Raw genomic sequence first — 24,260 nt, 5'->3', positions numbered from 1 at the left:
TCATTCTGGAATTGTGGCATTATATTCTCATTGCAAGTATTAATAGTGTCCCTGCCTGACTTACGATGTACATTTCACTCTTATGTGGGTCTCACCACATCAGTTCTAACCACTGGGGCAATTTCAGTTGGGGAGCAATCTGGTATTTTTTTTTATTAAGGAGTGATTTATTTAAGAAATTTCCTTCTGCTAAGGATAGGAACTAGATCTTGTATTACTTCCCGTCTGTCTTATAGTCTCTTTCATCAGAGATGCTCAATAAATATTGGATTGTTTAACATATGGTATATAAGCAGAGTCAGGTTTGCTTTGAGCTAGTAATGTGGAATTTAGGAAAAGCAAAAAGAAAGTATGTCGAAGTAAATGGCTCTTAATTTTGATAAACATACTTAGTTTTGTGCCACATGTTGTTGGAATTAAGTATAAAAGAAGATTTAATTAAATCATGTCCTTCAGGAAATGACCAAGTTAAACAGGGCCTTGTTTTTATGAAAGTCCATTCATCATTCATATATACAGAAGATATCAGGATGTAGCACTTTTCTCCACGGAGTTATTAATGGAATGGTGTAGTTAATCATATCAGAGTATAGGACAGGTTGCCTTACAATCGTACATCTCTTAGCAATGTTTCCAGTAACGATCTAAGAGGAGACAAGTTTAAATAACATGTGATCATTGCACTCAAAAGATCACTCTAGTAAACCATCCACCTTCTCTTCCTCCATCACTATAGCCATAAATATTATTTATTGAATATCCGTTATATGCTAAGCAATGAATAATAGAAGAATAAAAATTCTTCACATATATTATCCGATTTAATCCCTACAACAACTTTAAAGTAGGCACTAGAACCACCGTTTTACAGCAAAGAAATTGAGATTTGGAGAGTGTACATGGGCTGTCTTTGTCAGTAAGTGGAAGAACTGGGATTTACACCCAGGTCTGCCTGACTCCAGTGTTCTTATTCTTCAGTCTTAAGTACTTTCTGCATGTTTTTGCTTCTGTATACTATTGCCATTACTCACAGAAACAGGCTTTAGTGTTTATTTCTAAAACTTTATGGCCTTTATGATCTCTCATACATGATTTCAATTTATGATCCATATTGTATTCAAGTTCATGTAGTAACTATGATGTGCCAGATGCCAGATTTTTTTTTTTTTTTGGTTTTTTGTCTGCCAGGCCTCCAATCTAGGATCAGTACTGTTTAGCATTTTACAGTGTAAGGAACTTGAGTAGGTACAAGTTAACAGACCGAATAAATGAGATTTTGCACCTTTATTCATCACAAGACAGAGAAAATGGGATGGTTCTAAGTTGGCCGCTTGTATACTACAGTAGATATATTGTGTTGGTGCAAAAGTAATCGTGGTTTTTGCCATTGAAAGTAGTGGCCGAAACCACAATTGCTTTTGCGCTAACCTAATATTAAGATGCCATGAAAAGTTCAGAAAAGTCTAGAGAAGACTTTTCACTTCCTTGTAATATTCTAGGATACCTCTGGCAAATACAGAGCCTCATTATGTTAACCACACAAAAAAAGCTTTCTGAAATATAAACCTGCCTGCCTGTTGCTGCATCAACATTGGTTTAGGAGGCAAAGCATAAGAATAATTTGAAATTATATTTTGCCATACTTTCAAGGTCAGTATTTGCAGAGGAAATAATATTTTCCTGAAGACTAACCCTTCTTTGTAGGTCCAGGGCAGATGTCATTGTTCGAAGTTAACAGCTAGTCCAAAATGCGTGAGCTAGTGAATATGCACTGAGCCCTTGGTGCTGTGTACTGGAACCAGCAAAGATAGAGATGCTGGGATAAGGACAAATGGTAGACAGTTGCCGTGTAACTCCTCTACGGAAAATCTTCCACCTCCCCTAAGGCAAAACCACCCCTGCCACTGAATTCAGCTCTCTGGATAACACCAATTTGAGAGTTACAAGTGGAAAGCCTTGAATTTTATTCCCATTTCTGCCAGTAACTTAAGTGACTATCTCAGGCAAATGAGTTCCCCTTTCTTATGTTCAGAGGAAGAGATCTAATGTTTGCTGGGGGCCCATTTTCTAGGTGCTTGCCCTTTGGGTTATCTCAGATAATCCTCACAAAAACTCTGTAAGTTGACACACAAGCTGCTTGAAATTCTGCAAAATTAGATAACTTTCCCAAGGTCACGGGCCAAGAACCAGGATTTGGAACTAGTGTGAGTGATGCAGAGTTCATGCTCCCCCACCCCTCTTCCACCCCTGTTACTCTGGTCAGTAACAGCGGGGCTATGCCTGCTTTGGTGTCCTCGTTGGATGTGGTGATTCTGGGTAAAAAATGTGAAGACGTTTTGCAAGGGCAAAGCTTCAACATTATCACTGTGGTATTTGATAATTTGAGGTCTTCTCCCTATGACATTTGGAGAACAGCTCCATCTGGGGAGTGCTTTTTACACACCACAAATCTCAAGGTGCCGTAGGAGGAACCTCCCTCTTCTCCCAACACACACACACACACACACACACACACACACACACACACACACACACACACTCTGTCTCTCTCTCTCTGTCTGTCTCCGTCTCACTCACTCTTGTCTTCTGGTCACAGGTTTGCAAAGGCCGTGTGCTCTCACAAGAGAAGTTCACCTTGGAGGAGGGGGCCCTTTCAGCCATGGTTGAGTCCCTTGTAGGCCCAGTGGAATGATCCCAAAGCATCTCATATGGAAACTCCATCTCAGAATCCCATTGGGATGATCTCTTGCCATCTAACATGGTATCACCTCTTCGTCACCTGGTAGACACTCACGGCACCTGTGGCAAACACCCTAAAATCCCTTCAGACCTATGCCCACAGCATTCTTCCACCACAGTACTAAAGATTTGGGAATGCTGTTTCTCCCCCAGGGATATCAGACAACTTCAGATAACTGTCATCCTGTCTGTGGGGCTTGTAATAGTGCCCCTCTGAAGAGTAAAAAGATACTTTTGTGTATTCTATGTTTTTATTAGACTTCATCCTCAATAAATTATACTAAGGCCTCAACCCCTTTAAGTGAATGGGCCCCTTGCATATTTGTCTATTAGCAGCAGCAAATACATACTCAGTATGTTTCTTTACAAATTTTACCTTGAATTAGTCCCTGGAAGGTTTTTAGTTTGCTTAAAATTGGTGAGCAAATTATTCATTTATAGAGTCTTTGAATGTCAAATTTCCTATAAATTGTTAAACATGTAACTGCTTCTGAGTTAGTCCTTCGTGTATTGTAGTGGTTGTAGCACAATTTTAAAAGAAAGGGAGGGGATTTATAGAATGTATTCTTTTTTTACTGCCTTATGGTACAATAAGCACATCAGACTCAGTCTTACTTGGCTTTTTGCTATTGTTTCTCTCTTTTAAATGTTAATTATGATTAAAGAGATTGATTGATTGGTCATGTTTTGATACCATATTATTCTTGGACGCTAGCATTCACTAGGCTGAATGGACATAAGAAATAAGAACATTTGCCTTAATCATGGTACATCTTAACCAGAATTCCCTTGCACTGAGTATACTTTTATCTCAGGTTTAACTACTCTCTCTTAGTGTTTTTTTAAATTTTATTTATTTACATTACCCATTACTTCAATTGCTTTTAAACCAATAGCACCATGTCTCTTTTCTCTTTTTTCCAAGGTTAATCTTGCCAATGCAATTTCTTCAACTTTACTGCTATCAGGCACTCCAGTGAACAAAATTAACCTGCTCACAGGAATGGTATTCTGGTCTGATAATGATTTGATTTGCTGTCTCATTATTGATTTGTGCTCCAGCTTTCCTGTTGAAATAGATCAAGTTCCTGACAGGCCCATTACTGTAAAGACCTCCAATCAACTGCTTTCTGCTGCAGGTCTGTCAGTCAGGCTTTACTTAGAGATAACCCCAGAGGATATATGTTATCAAGCCTTTTTCATCTGTGCTTTTCATACTGCCAGGGCATCCTCTGTAAGCAATTATGATCCAGACGTACCTTGTCCTCTGATGTCCGAAAATGTATCTGTGGATCACACATTCGAAGCTTAGAGAGAGCTATTGTTGTCATAGATAGCAGACTATAACGTTGCTTATGCACTAAAGGAAAGAGAAAATAATTACAGCACCAAGTTCATTAGCACGGTTCTGATACTCATTCTGAGGTCTTTGCTTTTGACATTTGATATGAGGTAAGGAGGTGAGATGATGAAGCTCCCCAACCTCTATTCTATTGTGATTGGATCAGTGATAGAGTGAATCCACATCCTTCAAGTCACCAAACAGATAGCTCAGTTTGCCTCATCAAATTGTACTCCTCTCCATATTAATATGAGTCAAGCAAAAGAAGTCCCTTCTTGCAACTTTCCCATCTTCTATCATTTGGTGTGTCAGCTCTGGCTTCCATAACAAAATGCCATAGATGGAATGGCTTAAACGCAGAAATTTATTTTCTCACAATCTGCAGGCTGGAAAGGCCAAGGTCAGGGTCCCTGCCGATTTGGTTTCTGGTGAGGGCTGTCCTCCTGGCTTGCAGATGGCTGCCTTCTGTGTCCTGTGTCCTCTGATGGAGAGAGAGAGCTCTCTGGTATATCTTCTCATAAGGGTACTAATCCCAGCGTAAGGGCCCCTACCTCATGACCTCATCTAAACCTAATTACCTCCCAAAGACCCCATCTCCAGATACCATCACACTGGAGTTAGGGCTTCAACATATGAATTTGGAGGGGGAGAAAGAATTCAGTCCATAACATATGGCTTAGTTAAATGTTTGCACAAAATCATCTAATCATTTGTTTAACAGCAAACTTAGCAGATCCTTGTATTATCTTGAAATCTTAAAATGATTATTTAAAAAAATTTTTTTTTTCCAAGGATCAGTTCTATTCTGTATGGCTTTTTTTTTTTTTTTTCCAGAAAATTTCAGCTGGTCAGGTGCAGTGGCTCATACCTGTAATCCCAGCACTCTGAGGGGCCAAGGTGGATGAATCACTTGAGCCCAGGAGTTTGAGACGAGTTAGGCAACATGGCAAAACCCCTTCTCTACAAAAAAATTAAAAATTAGCTGGGTGTAGCGGTGCCTGCCTGTAGTCCCAGCTACTCGGGAGGCTGAGGTGGGAGGATTGCTTGAGCCTAGGAGGTGGACATTGCAGTAAGCCAAGATCACACAGCTGCACTCCACCCTGGGTGACAAGTAAGACCATGTCTCAAAAAAGAAAAAAGAAAATTTCAGGTGTTCTGGTTTACCACTGCTGTCAGATTTCCATGTACTTTATTTCATATTGTACTCCTTAATTAGGGCATATCGGAAAGAAACATGCCAATACACACACTGTATCCTTACTAACCTCCAAACGAGTGATTTTAGGCCGGGCGCGGTGGCTTACGCCTGTAATCCCAGCACTCTGGGAGGCCAAGGTAGGCGGATCACGAGGTCAGGAGATCGAGCCCATCCTGGCTAACACAGTGAAACCCCGTCTCTACTAAAAAATACAAAAAATTAGCTGGGCGTAGTGGCGGGCGCCTGTAGTCCCAGCTACTCGGGAAGCTGAGGCAGGAGAATGGCATGAGCCCGGGAGGCAGAGCTTGCAGTGAGCTGAGATAGCACCACTACACTCCGGCGCTCCAGCCTGGGCGACAGAGCGAGACTCCGTCTCAAAAAAAAAAAAGAGTGGTTTTGAAAGGATAAGCTTATTCCCAGAACTGTCTGAAGAATACTAACATTCCCTTTTGTGCTTTTCCAGCAGTCCCAAAGAATTCATTGTCCTCAAGTCAAACCTGGATATATATGAAGGTTGATTTGATCAGTCGTGTGTATCTACCACTTTCTCACTTGCTTATTGGCGAGTAGAGCATCTCTGGCTCTTACACAGACTGAATGTATAAAGCTCTGGGCCATCCATAACCTTCATTATTTTGACCTTCTACATTTTCTTTCTTTTGCCCTTCCTTCCTTCCTTCCTTCCTTCCTTCCTTCCTTCCTTCCTTCCTTCCTTCCTTCCTTCCTTCCTTCTTTCCTTCCTTTCTTCCTTCCATCCATCTTTTCCTTTCCCTATTTTGTATTTAAATGCTTTTGTACTGACTAGGCACAGTGGCCTACACCTGTAATCCCAGCACTTTGGAAGGCCGAGGTGGGTGGATCACGAGGTTAGGAGTTCAAGACCAGCCTGTCCAACATGGTGAAACCTCGTCTCTACTAAAAATACAAAAATTAGCCGGGCGTGGTGGTGCACATCTGTAATCCCAGCTACTCAGAAGACTTAGGCAGGAGAATCACTTTAACCTGGGAGCCGGAGGTTGCGGTGACCCAAGATCATGCCATTGCATTCCAGCCTGGGTGACAGGGTGAGACTCCTTCTCAAAAAAAAAAAAAAAAATGCTTTTGTACTAAAATAATCAAATCAGATTTTATGGCCTTGTCATTGGGAATGAGGGATAATTAGCCTGATTTTCCTATGTCCTCCTTTATTAGTAGTCCTACAAATGGATAAAATGTCTTTGATATTCTTAACTGTGTTACTCCTTGGTAATTTACTTTCTGTAGATTTCTGACAGCTGTTAATAGTTTTATAGTTTATGTCTAAGGCTGTTTTGCTGTTTTTATTTGAAGAATTCCAAGGTATAAAAAGATTAGTTTGACCAACAATTTTAATGAATAAATGTGTTTTTTTCCTTTTTCTTTTTTTTTTTTTTTTTTTGAGATGGAGTCTCACTCTGTTGCCCAGGCTGGAGTGCAGTGGCGTGATCTCGGTTCACTGCAAGCCCCGCCTCCTGGGTTCACACCATTCTCCTGCCTCAGCCTCCCGAGTAGCTGGGACTACAGGCGCCTGCCACCACACCCGGCTGATTTTTTGTATTTTTAGTGGAGACAGGGTTTCACCGTGTTAGCCAGGATGGTCTCAATCTCCTGACCTTGTGATCCGCCCGCCTCGGCCTCCCGGAGTGCTGGGATTACAGGCATGAGCCACTGTACCCGGCCAATAAATGTATTTTAATAATATGACAGATTGTATTTATTTATGCTTGAATGAGTGAAAAACCTTCTTTCTTTGATGATTTTTGAAAACAATGTTGTCAATAATTTGCTCACAAAACTGCTGAGATTTTGTAAATAGAAGTCTAAGGGAAAACATTAAGGTCTCCAGCTATCTTTGTGTGTGATACTAAGGATTTTAAAAGATAAATATGATAAACTATGTTTAGTTTTAATAACTCAAGTTAGTGGCAGACTTTAAAAAGTAAGCCTTTTAAAAATAAAAATGTTATTTATTTTAGAAGATACCTCCTGAAGTTAATTGACTGTGACACTTGCTTAAGTAACTCCAAGACTTGAATTAAAAATTTGCATTACCTTCCTCTAAACTGAGTTTAAGAAGTCACATAACAATAACTTACTAACATTTTTATGACTCTTTAACATTTCAGAGCCTTTTTATAGACATTATTTGTTCCTCAAAATAATTTCATAAAGTAAGTTCAATTAGTAATAGTAGTATTCCCATTTGAAAAATAACCTGCCAATGGGGCACAGTTGGTAAGTGACAGAATTAGTATTTAAGTCTGTCTTTGCTTTTCATTATGAAGAATTTTAAGTGTATAATGAATTATTTGGTACATTCCCATATACTCATTATTTAGTGGGTATAAGCAGTGCTTAGCTATTTGTATTTGCTATATTTGCTTTATCTTTTATTTTGCTATAGTATATTATAAAGCAAATGCCAGACATTTAACTTTTACCTGTGAGTATTTTAGTGAGTATATATCTCTAAAAAAGGACATTATCTCAATGCTCCCAATACCATTATCATACCCACCAAAATTAGCAGTAATTTTTTTTAATATCACAAGATACTCAATTCTTACTTAAATGTCTCCGGGTTATCCCCGAAATGACTTTTTACAGTTGGTCTGTTTTTGAATCATGACATAAAGCAAGACTCATGGTGTTAGTGGTTATGTCTCTTAAATCACTTCATCTACAACAGGAACTCCCACTTTCCTTTTCATTCCATTGACTTATTGAGGAGACCAACAGGCAGGTCTTTCGATTTTTAATTCAGTATTCCTTCTGTTATTCTAAACTGCCTCAAATGTAAGTTTTAAATCTAAAGAAATGAATAAAATAAATAAAATAAATAGAAGACAATTCTATGCCTAGTCTATAAAGTAAAAATATAACTTTTTATTTTAAAGAAGAGGCCCACTGAGTAGTTTATTGTAACTAAAATGTTGCTGTAATAGCTAATTTCATAAGCAGCTTTAACATCAAAGCATCGAAAAGAACTATGTTCTTGTTACTTTTATGCTTGTGTAACATTTTTGCTAAATACAGTCAATAAGAATGAGGATGATGTAAAGAAAGCCTAGTCTTTGCCAGTAACACAGGTGTAGTCTAGTTTTTCTTTTCGACTGACAAGAGAAATAGAAATGGTAAATCTTAATTCTGTTACATGTTCTGTTGTTGTATATAACAGGAAGCTTTCAGGCATTTGTTGTTTGTAAATACTTCATCTTTATTGCTCTTACCAATGAGCAGCTATTAAATATTCATTACATAGTATCAACAATAATAGTATTGATTTCTAAAAATTAGTGTGTTTCATCCTTGTGTATCTCTCATGCCCTTATAATCCATCTCAAGTGTTACCCTAGACTAAACTCCCGACTTCCAGAAATGGCAACAACAAACAATAGGGGAGAAGGTAGGAAGAGCTGAGAGTTGTCTGAGCTCAGGGCAGTGGAGGTTAGAACTGTCATAGAACTTGATACATGTTACCCTGTGGCTTATGGCCTGGCCCATCAGGCCTAGTTGACACCCTCTCTGGCTCAACTGGTAAGGCTTAGCGTTTTTTCTTTTTTCTTTTTTTTTGAGACGGAGTCTCGCTCTGTCGCCCAGGCTGGAGTGCAGTGGCGCAATCTCGGCTCACTGCAAGCTCCGCCTCCCAGGTTCACGCCATTCTCCTGCCTCAGCCTCTCCGATTAGCTGGGACTACAGGCGCCCGCCACCACACCCGGCTAATTTTTTGTATTTTTAGTAGAGACGGGGTTTCACTGTGGTCTCAATCTCCTGACCTCGTGATCCGCCCGCCTCGGCCTCCCAAAGTACTGGGATTATAAGCGTGAGCCACCACGCCCAGCGCGTTTTTTCTTACTGTTCTCTACATTGAGAGACATTAGTCATCCCATAAGGATTCATCACTGTTGTTTTGCAAACCAGCATTGGCAGAAAGAAGGACTTTAATCTTTTGAATACATCTACCCTAACATTTTCATCTCTGTACCTGCAATTTCCTTGTAGGTTGCCTTTCAAGGAAGTGTATCAAGAGAAAGAGAAGGCATGGGAGAGAAAGGCAGCATGGGTGAATAAAGATGCATTCTTTCCAGATGCTCAGTTGCACTGCCTCTCTTTGTGCAGTGTTCACTGAAGGATTTAAGGATGAAGCATAGGAATCTGCTGTGTAAACTAATTCCCTGGCTTTTCCTAATGGTGTGTAAATTTCTCATTCCCTAAGGCACAGTATTATTTCCAGAGTTTTCTTTGGTTTTCATAACTAGTTTATCTGAGTTCTGTCCTCAGAATATAGTAAATGAAAGAAATGAGATGAATCTACAAAAATACTTTTTAAAACCTCCTCAAAAAATTATTTACACATAAAATAATTAAATATTTTGGCTCTTCTGCAACCTATTGGTTAAAGTACATCTTTAATGTACAACTATAACTAAGTTATAACTAATTGTGTCCTTATATTTCAAAGACAGGTACTTGACTGGCTCCTCTCACCCCAAAGGAATGACTACAAAGTAAAGGAAATTGGTTTAAAACAAAAAGCTTGAGATTTTAGAGAAAGGAACATTTACATAATAGCATATCTCAGCCTATTTCTTGAAATGCATTGTTTCTCTCTAGCTCTCTTTCCTTTTTTTTTTTTTTTTGGCATGTATCTAGTGTTAAGAAAATACAGAGTGGCAGCTGTTTATGTACAGAATAATACCACAATGGATGGGTAAAATCTCACTTGCTAAGAACCTAAGTACTTACCTATTTTAATGTTGTACAACCTCACCACCTGTGCAAGGGCAGGCCTCATTTATAAGAGTCTGATCATGTCACATAATCTTGATGGAAGTAATTGTATCAACGGTTCAGGAAATCCAAATGGCCTCTTCTTCATTCTCCTTTGAATGGGTCAGTGCTATTAAGGGTATTACTGAGAGAAGCAGAAGGTGATTTTATTTCAAGAGTTATTGATTCATGCTTCCCCTGTTTTGTTTCAGGTGGATCATCCATGCCATGGAGTATGAACTTCAGATCCGTGGTGGAGACAAGCCATCTTTGGACTTGTATCAGCTATCACCTAGTGAAGTTAAACAGCTGCTGCTGGATATTCTGCAGCCTCAACAGAATGGAAGGTAATGAGGGCCCCTTGTTACCTACATGATACTCTGGATTTACAATAACATCATAATTTTTAGCTTGATATATCTATGAAATTGATAAGATACTAATAAGAAATAAAATGCAACAGAGTATCAGAGGCCACCCCACTGGATGGAAAGTGTAAGCAGAAGGACCAGTCAAAATGTCTGTCTTCAATTATTATTTTGCATTGATTTGAATTTTATATTTTTTTTCCAGTACAGTTTTAAGCATTTCTTCATTTTTATTATTCTGTGCAAAATGTAACACCTCATACCACTTTCTGAAGTCAGTTTCCTTTCTGAACCTTTGTGACACTCACCATCTCCTCCCAGTATTTTGGCAGATAGGATTGGGTTTGGTAACATTATTTAAATATGTTGCCTGTGACTTTGTCTCCCTAAATAGACTTCAATGCTAAACCCTTTCCTAGACTTGCGCTAAGCTTACACTAAGAACAAAACAAATACTTGTGGATTGTGTTGACTTGAAGAACTTTTTTATTACGGAAATAGCTTTAATGTAAGTATTTGGGAAAGTATTTATTGAGTACGTTTGTGCCTGGCATTTACCAAAGTGGTTATAGTTATATGCCTAGAAAAATCTGCCTAGGCCTTTTACAAAAGCTGTCTTCCACAAAAGTAGATTTGGATAAATGGAAAGGCATCCTTGTTCTTAAATAGGAGCATTCATGTTATAAAGATGTCAGTTGTAAATATAATTCAATTCCAATAACATTTCAACAAGCTGTTTTTATGAGGTTAAGACAAGTTAATACCAAATTTCATATGGAAAAACAAACATATAAGAATAATCAGAAAAAAATAAAAGAAGGACTTGCCCGCTAGACATTAAAACATACTATAAAGCCTCTGTAATTAAAACAGTGTGGTATTTGTGCACAACAGACAAATAGAAGAGTTGAACAGAATAGAAAGTCCAGAAATAGACCCCCAAGTATATATGGAAATTTAATGTGTGACAAAGGCCAAGGATGGACTTTTTAAATAGTGATGAGACAACTGGATAGCCATTTGCAAAAAGATATAATCACACCTGTAGTTTATACCACACATAAGAATACACTCCAAATAGATTAGAAATCTAAATGTAAAAATGAAATAATACAAAACAAGAAGACATGGTTAAATTCCTTTTTACCCTTAGTATGGGAAAGACCTAATAATGGCTCAACCCAAGGACAACAAAAGAAAAAGTTAATAAGACTATATGAAAATTAAAAACAACACTTTGTATGGCAAAAAGTAGACAACCAATGTCAAAAGATAACTGAGAAACTGGAACAAAACATATGCCACAAAGAGCTTATAACCAAGAATTCTTAAAAATTGAGGGACAGGCAACCAAAATCCCAAAGGAAAATGGGAAGAAACATTCTTACATACCCATGAGTCTATGCTAATATAAATAGACAAATGGGAGTGAAGAGACCTTTCTTATAATAGAATTCCAATTATAAGTGTAGATAGGATGACAAAAATAGACAAATACAATAGTTATCATTGTTGCCAGCAAAAACCATCATTGCATGGAAGTATGATGAAAAATGGAGAGTTTCATCATTCCAACGTGTTTCCACTCAAGATGCTTAAATTGTAGAGGAGAAAATAGTGATTTTACAGTGGAGAAACCCAGCTGACTCTACCTTAACCAAAAGATTAAGGTGAACATCGCCAGTAATAAGACACATCAACATCATATATCCCCTGATATGATGCATTGAAAAGGGCATGATGGGCCGGGCGTGGTGGCTCAAGCTTGTGATCCTAGCACTTTGGGAGGCTGGGGCAGGAGGGTCCTTTGAGCCCACGAGTTTGAGACTAGCCTGGGCAACATTCCGAGACCCCATCTCTATAAAAATAAGTAAATAAATAAGAAAAGTGCACAACATCACTTCTAGATACTCTTGCCAAAAATGCATAATCTCAGTCTATTCATCAGGAAACATCAGACCAACCCAAATTGAGGTACATCTTACAAAATAACTGACATTTCTAAAGTGTCAAAGTTATGAAAGATAAAGGACAACCAAGAAACTGCTAGAGGAGCCTCAGGAGACATGGAAACTAAACACCAATTCTGGAATGGATTATGGATCAAAACAAGAATATTCGTGGTAAAATTGACAAAATTTGAATTAGATCCATAGATTAATTAATAGTATTGTATCATTGTTTACTCCCTGGTTTTATACTATGGTTATGTAAGATAACAAGAGTAGAGGAAGGCCAGGCATGATGGCTCACGCCTGTGATCCCAACAATTTGGGAGGCTGAGGCAGGCAGATTGTTTGAGCCCAGGAGTTTGAGACCAGGCTGGGCAACATGGCAAGTCCCCATCTCTACAAAAAACACAAAAATTAGCTGGGTGTGGTGGCACATGCCTGTAGTTCCAGCTACTCAGGAGGCTGACGTGGGAGGATCACCTGAACCCAGTAAGTTGAGGCTGCAGAGAGTCGAGATCGCACCACTGCACTCCAGCCTCAGTGATAGAGTGAGACCCTGTCTCAAAAAAAAAAAGAAAAGGAAAAGGGAAGTTAAGTAAAGAGTATACAGGAACTTTATGGTTTATATTCATGATTTTTCTGTAAGTCTGAAATTTTTCAAAATGAAAAGACAAAAAATAAAAAAAGGATCTTTCAAAATAATTTTCTACCTCCATTGTGAGTATTCTCACGTTTCTACTTTTTCTGTTGTCCTACCAAGTATCTCCTTTTTAAAGTATTAATCATAACTTCATATGACTCCAAAAACATGTTTTTTAATTGCCAAACAAAGGGAATGAGGGGAAAATAAAATGCAGGCAGTGGGGTATCCAGTTATCTAAAGCAAAACATCACCAAGGAACCCTTAGACCTTTGAGCTTTGTCACTCTGGTGAAACACTAAACCCAGCAATGCAAGCCTGTGCCTATTAAAAGAAATTTTATGTATCCAAAAAAAGATGCCCCTCTTACCTATGTAGTGATAAATTTTCATTGGCCCTCTTTCTCCAGAGCAAAAATGGCTTTTTCTGTTTACTGTATCCTGCATAGCTATTTTCATACCTAGAAATAGTGTTGGTCATGACATATTTCCCTTGTAATCGAGTATAGATTTCACTCTGCTGTCTTTTAAAATACTAGGTGTAAAAAACGTGTATCTGGGCTGTGTGCCGTGGTTCACGCCTATAATCCCAGCACTTTGGGAGGCCAAGGCAGGAGGATTACTTGAGGCCAGGAGCTCAAGACCAGCCTGGACAACATAGCCAGACCCCATCTCAACAAAAAATTTAAAACTTAACCAGACATGGTAGTGCATGCCTGTAATCTTAGCCACTGGAAAGGCTGAGGTGGGAGGATCGCTTGAGCCCAGGAGTTAGAGGTTGCAGTGAGCTATGATCGAGCCATTGCACTCCAGCCTGGGTGACACAGCAATACCTTGTCAAATAAATAAATAAATAAATAAATAAATAAATAAATAAATGTATCTGTCCTTTCTTCAGCTTTTGCAAGAATACTTTTTAGCAGTTTGTGAATGATGTATTATATCTTTAAGATTTAATACTTAAATGCTTAATCCATGAAAATAAAAGATCTAAAATTTTGGTGTACCATTACATTCTGTTATTATAATGTAAGATTTTATATCTTTTTTCAGCAAGAGAACTTTAGCTATGTTTAAATAGCAAACTTCTATAAGGTTTAAAATAAGGTAATTTTATTCTATATAAAATGCTTTTTTGAACATCACTTATTCATTCACTTTTTAAGTGTTTACTAAGCACCTTGCTGGGAGAGGTGTATAGGAGTGATCAAATTATATGATTTCCATGCCTTCATGGAGCTTACATTTTATTATATGTGAAAACAACATAAAGTTATTATGAAATTCACAGCTACTGCATTTTTAAGGGGAGCTGCTTTGTATACTTAAAAATCATTTGACCATGTAGTAAGCAATTCATAGCTTACTTACAGAATAACATTTTGTCCGTTAAATTTTTTAGAATCTTGGAGACTTCCTCCTGTCCTGCCAGCCCTGTTTTCATTATGAAATATTTACTAGCCTCTGTAACACACGGAGATATGCATCATTGATGGGCTTTGTCTTTTATTGCTTACCGTATCGGAACAATTAGTTCATATTGAAAGCCCTGCTGTCTACCAGAACAAGCTTGTTCTTCAACTCTGAGACATTTGCCTTTTGTTACAGATGTTGGCTGAACAGGCGTCAGATCGATGGGTCTTTGAATAGAACTCCCACCGGGTTCTATGACCGAGTGTGGCAGATTCTGGAGCGCACGCCCAATGGGATCATTGTTGCTGGGAAGCATTTGCCTCAGGTAAAGCCCCACCATGTTCACGTAAAGAAAGGAGACTTCGCAAAGGGTAGTGAATCCTTTCCTCTTGCACTGCAAATAACTTTTCTCCTTTTCAGTGTTCTAAGGGTATTTTCAAAGAAGGAATGAAATACTAGAAAATAAGACGTCTAATCAATTGGATTGAAAATTTTTTCCCCCAATCTGAGTTACTTTTATTTTTCAAATTTAGTGTCCCTGTAGGCAGAAAAGCCTCACTTTACCAAATGGATATATTGCCGAAAGTCGTATTTAATAAAAAAAAATTGTTGGTATTGTCATATTTTAGATATTTTGAGGATATTCCCTTTTTAAAAACCACGTAGCCAAACCTCTTGCTGAGCAATCTGTCCTTCCTTTGTTTACTTATCAGCTTAGGGTTTCCTATATTGGCTTTACTTTAAGCGTGGGTACCCCTTCACTACCCCAAGTGGTGGTGGGTTAGTGCTGGGAGGCCTCACAAACAGTAAAGCATGCATTGGAAAGACAGAACCAGAGCAGACCTAAGAAACAACGGAGCCTAGTAGTGCTGTGGATGAGGAAATCACCACTTAGGAATTGTGTTGAATGTGAAAAATGCAGTAACTTTTTAGGTCATTGGACAGACAATCACTTACTTCACTCCAGGTGTACCTTACCTGTGGTCCAAGTGAGTTAGTGCCCTCTCCTTCTGATGGTTTCCCATGTGATATACACTGGCCTGCTTCCTTGATGTGATTATTTAATCCTGGCATCTAAGTCATTCTACTTATACACAAAAGAGAAGGATTAGCCTTTTGGAAATAGAGTACTGTAATTGTTTTTAGTGTTGAAATCTCAACCAAATAAATTTTGATGTAGCTCTTTATACAAATAAAGTATTCTCAAAGGTACAGACCCACACTCATTTTGCTTGTATCTACCTAAGAGTGTCTCTGTAAGGACCCATAGGAAATTGGTAGTATTCTTTTCTTAATGTTTGGTAAAAGGAACTGTGTGACTGGGAGGATGGTGTGGGCTCTTCCCTGGAACCCTTTTAAACCTTTCAAAGTCTGAATGCTGTGAATATATTACTTATTCCAAAAAATGCATAAAAACTTTTAAAAAGTATTTATACTGTTCACAGACTGCAAGTAGTTTCATTTGACTGTCAGTGCAGGGCCCAGCCCTCTCCTGGGTGCCCTATGATTACTGTTCAGGAGCAGCACCATCTCTTGAGAGCAGAGAGCAGCGCCTCGTTGCTGGAGTTCAAACCCTCTGGCAAGGCCTCCTGTCTGCCTACCTGGGCAGTACACGCTCACGACCACTTGTTAGCTTCTTTCTCAGCCCCCACTAATACTTACCAGATTTTCACTTAATTGTCTGGCAGCCTGGGCCACTTAACATGTAGTATCCTTGCTTTGCTAATATCCTGTCTTTGGCAAAAATAACAATAATGACAATAAATACATGTTAAGTATTTTTATGCACCAAGCACTTTTCCTTTTTTTTTTGGTTAAATATTTTAATTAATGCAGTGGACTATTATGAACCATTAAAACGTGTATGTACATGTATATATAGAAGGATGGATAGATAAATAGATATGAAAAAATTCACAGTAAACTAAGTGAAAAAAGTTATGCATATTAAGATCTCCCTCTTTCATGCCCCAGGTAAGCTTTGTTTTTGTTTTTTGTTTTTTTTAAATATTATTATTATACTTTAAGTTTTAGGGTACATGTGCACAATATGCAGGTTTGTTACATATGTATCCATGTGCCATGTTGGTGTGCTGCACCCATTAACTCGTCATTTACCATTAGGTATATCTCCTAATGCTGTCCCTCCCCCCTCTCCCCACCCCACAACAGTCCCCGAGTGTGATGTTCCCCTTCCTGTGTCCATGTGTTCTCATTGTTCAATCCCCACCTATGAGTGAGAACATGCAGTGTTTGGTTTTTTGTCCTTGCGATAGTTTACTGAGAATGATGGTTTCCCATTTCATCCATGTCCCTACAAAGGACATGAACTCATCATTTTTTATGGCTGCATAGTATTCCATGGTGTATATGTGCCACATTTTCTTAATCCAGTCTATCGTTGTTGGACATTTGGGTTGGTTCCAACTCTTTGCTATTGTGAATAGTGCCGCAATAAACATACGTGTGCATGTGTCTTTATAGCAGCATGATTTATAGTCCTTTGGGTATATACCCAGTAATGGGATGACTGGGTCAAATGGTATTTCTAGTTCTAGATCCCTGAGGAATCGCCACCACTGACTTCCACAATGGTTGAACTAGTTTACAGTCCCACCAACAGTGTAAAAGTGTTCCTATTTGTCCACATCCTTTCCAGCACCTGTTGTTTCCTGACTTTTTAATGATGGCCATTCTAACTGGTGTAAGATGGTATCTCATTGTGGTTTTGATTTGCATTTCTCTGATGGCCAGTGATGATGAGCATTTTTTCATGTGTTTTTTGGCTGCATAGATGTCTTCTTCTGAGAAGTGTCTGTTCATGTCCTTCGCCCACTTTTCGATGGGGTTGTTTGTTTTATTCTTGTAAATTTGTTTGAGTTCATTGTAGATTCTGGATATTAGCCCTTCGTCAGATGAGTAGGTTGTGAAAATTTTCTCCCATTTTATAGGTTCCCTGTTCACTCTGATGGTAGTTTCTTTTGCTGTGCAGAAGCTCTTTAGTTTAATTAGATCCCATTTGTCAATTTTGGCTTTTGTTGCCATTGCTTTTGGTGTTTTAGACATGAAGTCCTTGCCCATGCCTATGTCCTGAATGGTATTGCCTAGGTTTTCTTCTAGGGTTTTTATGGTTTTAGGTCTAACATGTAAGTCTTTAATCCATCTTGAATTAATTTTTGTATAAGGTGTAAGGAAGGGATCCAGTTTCAGCTTTCTCCATATGGCTAGCCAGTTTTCCCAGCACCATTTATTAAATAGGGAATCCTTTTCCCATTTCTTGTTTTTGTCAGGTTTGTCAAAGATCAGATAGTTGTAGATATGCGGCATTATTTCTGAGGGCTCTGTTCTGATCCATTGATCTATGTCTCTGTTGTGGTACCAGTACCATGCTGTTTTGGTTACTGTAGCCTTGTAGTATAGTTTGAAGTCAGGAAGCATGATGCCTCCAGCTTTGTTCTTTTGGCTTAGGATTGACTTGGCGATGCGGGCTCTTTTTTTCTAAGTGCTCATTTAATCCGTTAGACAATTTTTTGAGGGAGATGCTTTATTATTAGTATTCCAGTTTGACAGAAGAGGACACTGAAACACAGCTAAATGATTTCCTCAAGGTCACATCTAGTAAGTAGCTGCCCCAGGGTTTGACCCCTGGCAGTGTAGCTGCTGAGCCTTTTCTCTTAACTTCTCTGCTACACTACTTACCCTTAGTCCTTTCAGAAGAGTAGGAAATAAGGCAAGCTTGGTATCTCTTCTCTAGTTGCACAGTGGCTAGGTTGACTTTTTTAAAGAGATATATTAAGAAAAAATTAATGTGAAACCAAGAAGGGGTCTTCCTTTCCTTCTGTAACCCCATTAAGCCCATTGCTAGAGATCTAGCCAATTATAACTGTGTTTCGCAATGGGGCTTTATTTTCCCCAAATTAGGTACTACCTGTAAACATTAATAATATGTTGGATTATATTGACTATGAAATACAATAGTTAGTTGTATTGAATATCTATTGAATATAGGACTAAGGCATTATTATACCAGACTGAACAACTTTGCTGTCACTTGATTGAAAGAGGACATTGGGTCCCATTTTGAGTGTTAAGTAGATAGACATGGTTCTGAACCTGATTGAGTTCACTGTAAACTATCATTGAGGTGAAAACAAGTATGTCTCATCATTTCTGCCTCTCTGGTAATGATCTAGTCACCCCATCTGCTTTCCACCATACAAGCCTAATGTTCAGAGCCTTCCCTTCCATCCTCTGAGGAATATTCCCCATGCCCAGATTTGGATTTGAATTTTAGTTTATTTTCTGCTTTCATTTGATTGTGAAAAAATGAATGGAAAACTACACAATATTCTTGTTTTAAATGAAAGATAAAGGGCAGAGTAGAGGAAATTCTTTTAGCTTCGCTTTTTTTCCTGTTTCCTTCCCAGTTCTGCACATAATATTGTTTTTGCTTGTTTGTATGCATTTTTATGCTGCCAGCTCAGAAAGGACCTGCCACAGAAATGATGTAAATTTAATAGCAGTTGACTTCCGTGCAGGAGCCTGACAGCAAGCATAACTTCTCGTGTAAATTCTGAAAGCAAAATGTACACTATTTGTTGTCTCAGTGTTTTGTGTATTGAAGTGGCCTTCTAATATAGTCCTTTTTCTCAAAAACATTAATATAGTGAAGGTAACTACTAAAAATGGGAGGTTTAATTTATCACAATAGTTAGCTGGTTGGCTTTAGTAGTTTGACATACATAAAATCCAGTTGTGTAGCTGAAAATGCTCTCCAAGGTTTTATAAAAACTGAAAACTATTAATGATTAGAAAATGAAATTCTTCTATTAAATGAGAACCAGAGCATAAAGGTTCAGCATGTTAATGCGGAGTTATTTTTTTCAGCAACCAACCCTGTCAGATATGACCATGTATGAGATGAATTTCTCTCTCCTTGTTGAAGACACGTTGGGAAATATTGACCAGCCACAGTACAGACAGATCGTTGTAGAGGTGAGTAGTAAGAAATGAAGATTGCTGAAGAAATGCCTTCTCTCTGCTCTGTGAAAACTAGTATAAGGGAAACTGCCTATGAGACCCAGAATCCTATTCTTTCCGGAACCCTGATCTCTCCTGTGAGACCCAGAACCCTGTTCTTTCCGGAACCCTGATCTCTCCCAGCCGAGTCCTCAAGAAGATGGCCACCCCTGACCCAAGGCAAGGCACATGAGCAATTCAGACACCTCAGGCTCCTCCAGGAAGGGAGAACCGACCCCTGCTTTTCAGCCACACAATCACCCCTCAGCATCGAGTGTATCAGCCACATCATAAAAGTACAGGAAGTGACCTTTTTCTATTTGCTTTCTTTTCTTTTTTTTCTATTCACAGAAATAAGCACAACTATTGTAGAAAGTTTCAGCAGTTTAGAAAATTATAGAAAAGAACGTAAGTTTCCCCCACACTCACTAGCAAGAGATCATTGCTGTTAATATTTTGAGGGACATCTTTCTAGACATCTCTATGTGCAGAGAAGACATGTCATTGCATGCTGTATCACTGCCCTGTATAAAGTTACATGTAAAATTAACAGAACACATGTGCCCTTTTATCATGTTAAACATCACCCCAAATACATAGAGAAGCCACCAATTGATGAGTTTAATATTTAGCTCATCCACACTTTGTCTCTTTCCCCGGGAATGTATCCATCCGACTTTTGTGTTTCTCAAGGGTAGATAATATGTCTTATTGCTACAGAAGCTCTGTGTGACTGCCAGCCTGGACATGGCACCTCTTAAAATCTAGCATGTCTGGAGCTGCAGTCAGAGCTGAGTAGATTTAGCCTCCTCTTTGATGTCCCAGGATGTGGAACAGTATCAGCCAATCATTTTCACAGCATGAAGCAGACTGGGTCGGGAAAAGACGGGGTTATTAGACACATGAATGCCTTCCATGTCTAGTACCCAGCATCTGGGACATACAGTGGACATAGAGATCCTTCTTGTTGACCACAGTGAGGTCATTCCCTTTGCAGAAGACATTTTCCTTTAGACCTACAGCGAAACTTCATATTCTTATGCTAAAGGCCTGCCCTAAGGTTTCCCACATTGTGACCCCTGGATTTTACTGTGTTTCCTTTGGTTCTTTCAGGTTCTGTTTTTGAAGCATCTAGATAAAATGCAGTCAATAAGAATCCAAAATTGGGAACTATGAGGCGTGTTTCCTGTTCAGTGTACAAATTAGGAGCCATAAACATCATCAGAGAGCCTTTACCAATTATTGCATATGCAGATACTATTTTTGCTTATAGGAATTTAGCATCTAAAATGAACATTACCACTTAGGATAGGTGTATGTGATGGCCAAGCAATAGGGTGATTCATTAAACTAAGACAGTTTATACAGACCAAACAGGACTTTTGTCACAGGGGTCAGAGTTAAACATATTTTTTTAAAACATGGCCATCCCTTGACTGCAGCATCACAGACTTATACTCATTTGGGTCCTGGGCTCCAGGTCGTTTGATCCTGAACCTAGGTCCAGAGTCTCCATTGAACCTACCTGTCTTCTCTGGCTTTGGTCCCTGACCCCTCTCTCCACAGACAGTGTTTTGGTGTCTTGCCAGCAAGGATTGACACCCAAAGGCCCAGAAAGAGTTCAGACACTTTGGGTGAATAGGGTATCATGTATTATGTACATGATGGGTTAGGAAAGTCATTTTTCTAAGTTAATGGTTTTATTTAACTGACTAAAAAACATTTCTAGGGATACACACAATGAAAAAAGAAAGGTGCACTTTCCAAACAGAACTTACGCAAATAACTTGCAAAATTAGGAAGATTCCTTCCATAGGTGATCCTTGAGCCTCTCATCATATAGAATATCCTTTGGATCACCCATCCGTCTGATCAAAGAGTGAAAACATGTCACTATTATGGTTCATATAGTTGGCTTTCAATGTCTGTCTCTTCTAGTTACTTATGGTTGTATCCATTGTACTGGAAAGAAACCCTGAGCTAGAATTTCAAGACAAAGTAGATCTAGACAGACTGGTCAAAGAAGCATTTAATGAATTTCAAAAAGATCAGAGTCGGCTGAAGGAAATTGAAAAACAAGTAAGTGCACAGCTATTTCTTTTTTTTTTTTGAGAATTTTTTCATTGTCTCAATTCTTTAAAATATCCCTAATCTCTTTTCACTTACTTTATAAAACAGATTCACAGGTGCAAAATAGGATACTTGAGGGGCAATCTGCCTTTTTCGAGGAATTAATGTTACTTTTTAGTTAATTACTAGTCAATTCAGCTGTGAAGTTCTGACAAAAAAGAGATCTAGAAAGAGATAAATTTCCTTTATATGGTTAGCATAAAAATGTTTTATCAGAGAGGAGGCATAGACTCCAGAAGCCTATAAAATTAAATTCTGGGGACAATAGAATGCAGTGGCAGGCTACATTGGTGCTGTGTACTGCCTAATATAGGCCCTTCCAGGTTCTCTGTTTAATATTTTATGTTCAACTGTAAAGCGGTTCTCTAAGTAAATAAAAATTATCAACAAAGGAGAGAATACTGAAAATATCTGTCTTTGTTTTATATACACCTCAGGAAAATGAAAGAAAAGCTCAGGAATCTCATATTTTCCATAAGGAAATCTTTATGTGAATTTATTTTTCCCCCTAAGCTGACACTGATTTTACCTGTCAACTCTTTACAAACAGAAGATCAAATGCCTTGCTTACTGTTTTCCTTTGTAGGACGACATGACTTCCTTTTACAACACTCCTCCCCTGGGAAAAAGAGGAACATGCAGCTATTTGACAAAGGCGGTGATGAATCTGCTGCTGGAAGGAGAAGTGAAGCCAAACAACGATGACCCATGTCTGATTAGCTAGTGGGGAAGGTGTAGGAAGCTCTATTGAGACACATGTTCTGAAGTGTGTTGTGTTCCATGTTCAAGCTTAATCAAGAGCAGCCATTAATATACGAACGGAGCATGCTGGGGAGGTGAATGCCACATCCTTGGCGGGGTTATGGACCTCTTGCATGTCATAGCCAATCTAATGGTAATGGTAAATACTTTTAATCAAGCAGGAAAAAGTTCTCATGATTATGCCAACTACAATAGTAATCCTCACTGAATGATAAAAATAGTTTATGAATTGAAAATTTGCCACTGCATGTTTTATGATCAAATAGTTCATCAAAATGAATCTTTGCTCTTTGGACTGAATTCTTACCATACTGCCATTAAAATAAATTTGCCAACTAGTAATGCATACTGGAAATCAAAAGATATTGAAAGAATGGTGAACTTCTTAGTGGTATTGTCATGCTAAAAGATGTTAATATACATCATAAAAGCAAAGTCAGCCAGCTGATATTTTGGTTCTCAAAAACTGCATTATTAATAATATTTTAGTATACAGAGCTGTTCTACAGTTTTTACATTGTAAACATGACTATGGTTTTGTATTTGCTAAATATAGGGGTTGGACTAAAATATAATAAATCCGTATCTTATCAAACATTTTCTTCGAGCTCCTGCTAAAAATAGGACATGTCTATGATTGTTCAGAAATATGTTAAATTTAGGCTCAGCACAGTAGCTCACACCTGAAATCTCAGCACTTCGGGAGGCTGAGGCAGGTGGATCACTTGAGGTCAGGAGTTCAAGACCAGACCAGCCAACATGGTGAAAACCCTGTCTCCACTAAAAATACAAAAATTAGCCAGGCATGATGGTGCATGCCTTTAAACCCAGCTACTGAGGAGGCTGAGGCATGAGAATTGCTTGAATCAGGATACAGAGGTTGCAGTGAGCTGAAATCCTGCCACCGCACACCAGCCTGGGTGACAGAGTGAGACTCCATCTCAAAAAAAAAAAAAAAGAAAAGAAAAAGAAAAAGAAATATGTTAAATTTAAGGACTGTTAACCTACTTTCTACTAGTAAAAACAACATTAAGAGTCATTAAATTTTATTTCTGAATTAATGAACGTATCTGGACATTCTTTGTTCCTAGGTTCACAAGATTGAGCTTCAAACTCCTGAGTGTTTTCATTTAATTGATTTAGAGGTAGAATGGAAGAGAATCTATGGTACCTACCATTATACACATTTAGTTGCCCAGTTTACTTAAACTTTAATAAAAGTAGAAAGTAGATTAAACATTTAAATTTTCTTTCTTTCTTTCCTAAATAGAAAAAAAAAAAAGGCCCATGAGTTTGAGCCCTTGCCCCAAAGAGAGTTGTTTTTCTGATCAATCGTACTGGAGTTTCACCTGAGAAGATAGATTTGTCACATAAAAAATGCAGCTTATTTGTAGAGTTTTGAAAGGATGTAAGAAAGATGAGTGGCTTCAGTATTGAGTCAATTGAAATCAAATGAATGGATGTATGAGCACATGGAAAAATCTGCTGTTGGTCACATTTCTCATAACATTGAGGTACAGTGCCGAGATCTTGCATAAGAAATTGTATGGATATTAGTTGGCAAAATTGAGATGAGCGAGACACAGTTGGACCCTAAAGAACTAAGGAGGGGGATTGAAAAAGAATAGAATTAAACTACTTGACTCAATATGTTAAGAGAGTTTATGAAAAGATAGTCATGAAGAGTGAAGCTAATTTGTAAAAGTTATGCCTGAAAAAAACTTAAACATGAAGCCCATGGAGAGGGAATTGAGAACTGACACTTCATAACTGGGGAAACTGGAAATTAAAGAAAGGGGAAAAAAAAGACTTAAAATTTTTGTTTGCTGAAATTTGTAGGAAAGTAAACTGTGTTGTAGTTTTAAGAATTTTTTTAAAAATCTGATTAGCTGAGCAAAGTTACCAGAAAA

General features: G+C 38.3%; 1 protein-coding gene across 8 annotated transcripts in view; it reads left to right on the top strand.

Moving 5' to 3' along the window:
- PHKB (phosphorylase kinase regulatory subunit beta) overlaps positions 1–22,954 on the top strand; it is a 244,416-nt gene extending 221,462 nt beyond the window's left edge. For 6 of the 8 annotated variants that reach the window (XM_030797503.1, XM_030797534.1, XM_030797553.1 and 3 more), the window contains 5 exons: positions 10,280–10,414; positions 14,635–14,764; positions 19,327–19,434; positions 21,397–21,537; positions 22,175–22,954. In XM_030797503.1, the coding sequence (XP_030653363.1) occupies positions 10,280–10,414; positions 14,635–14,764; positions 19,327–19,434; positions 21,397–21,537; positions 22,175–22,312 (652 nt within the window). In that variant the 3' untranslated portion in view covers positions 22,313–22,954. The remainder of the gene's footprint in view (positions 1–10,279; positions 10,415–14,634; positions 14,765–19,326; positions 19,435–21,396; positions 21,538–22,174) is intronic. The other 2 variants (XM_030797521.1, XM_030797513.1) reach the window with 1 other exon arrangement.
- The last annotated feature ends 1,306 nt before the right edge of the window (positions 22,955–24,260 follow it).

The sequence above is a fragment of the Nomascus leucogenys genome, chromosome 2 (assembly GCF_006542625.1).
Source record: "Nomascus leucogenys isolate Asia chromosome 2, Asia_NLE_v1, whole genome shotgun sequence".
Taxonomy (NCBI): domain Eukaryota; kingdom Metazoa; phylum Chordata; class Mammalia; order Primates; family Hylobatidae; genus Nomascus; species Nomascus leucogenys.
This window is presented reverse-complemented; position numbering and strand designations above follow the sequence as displayed.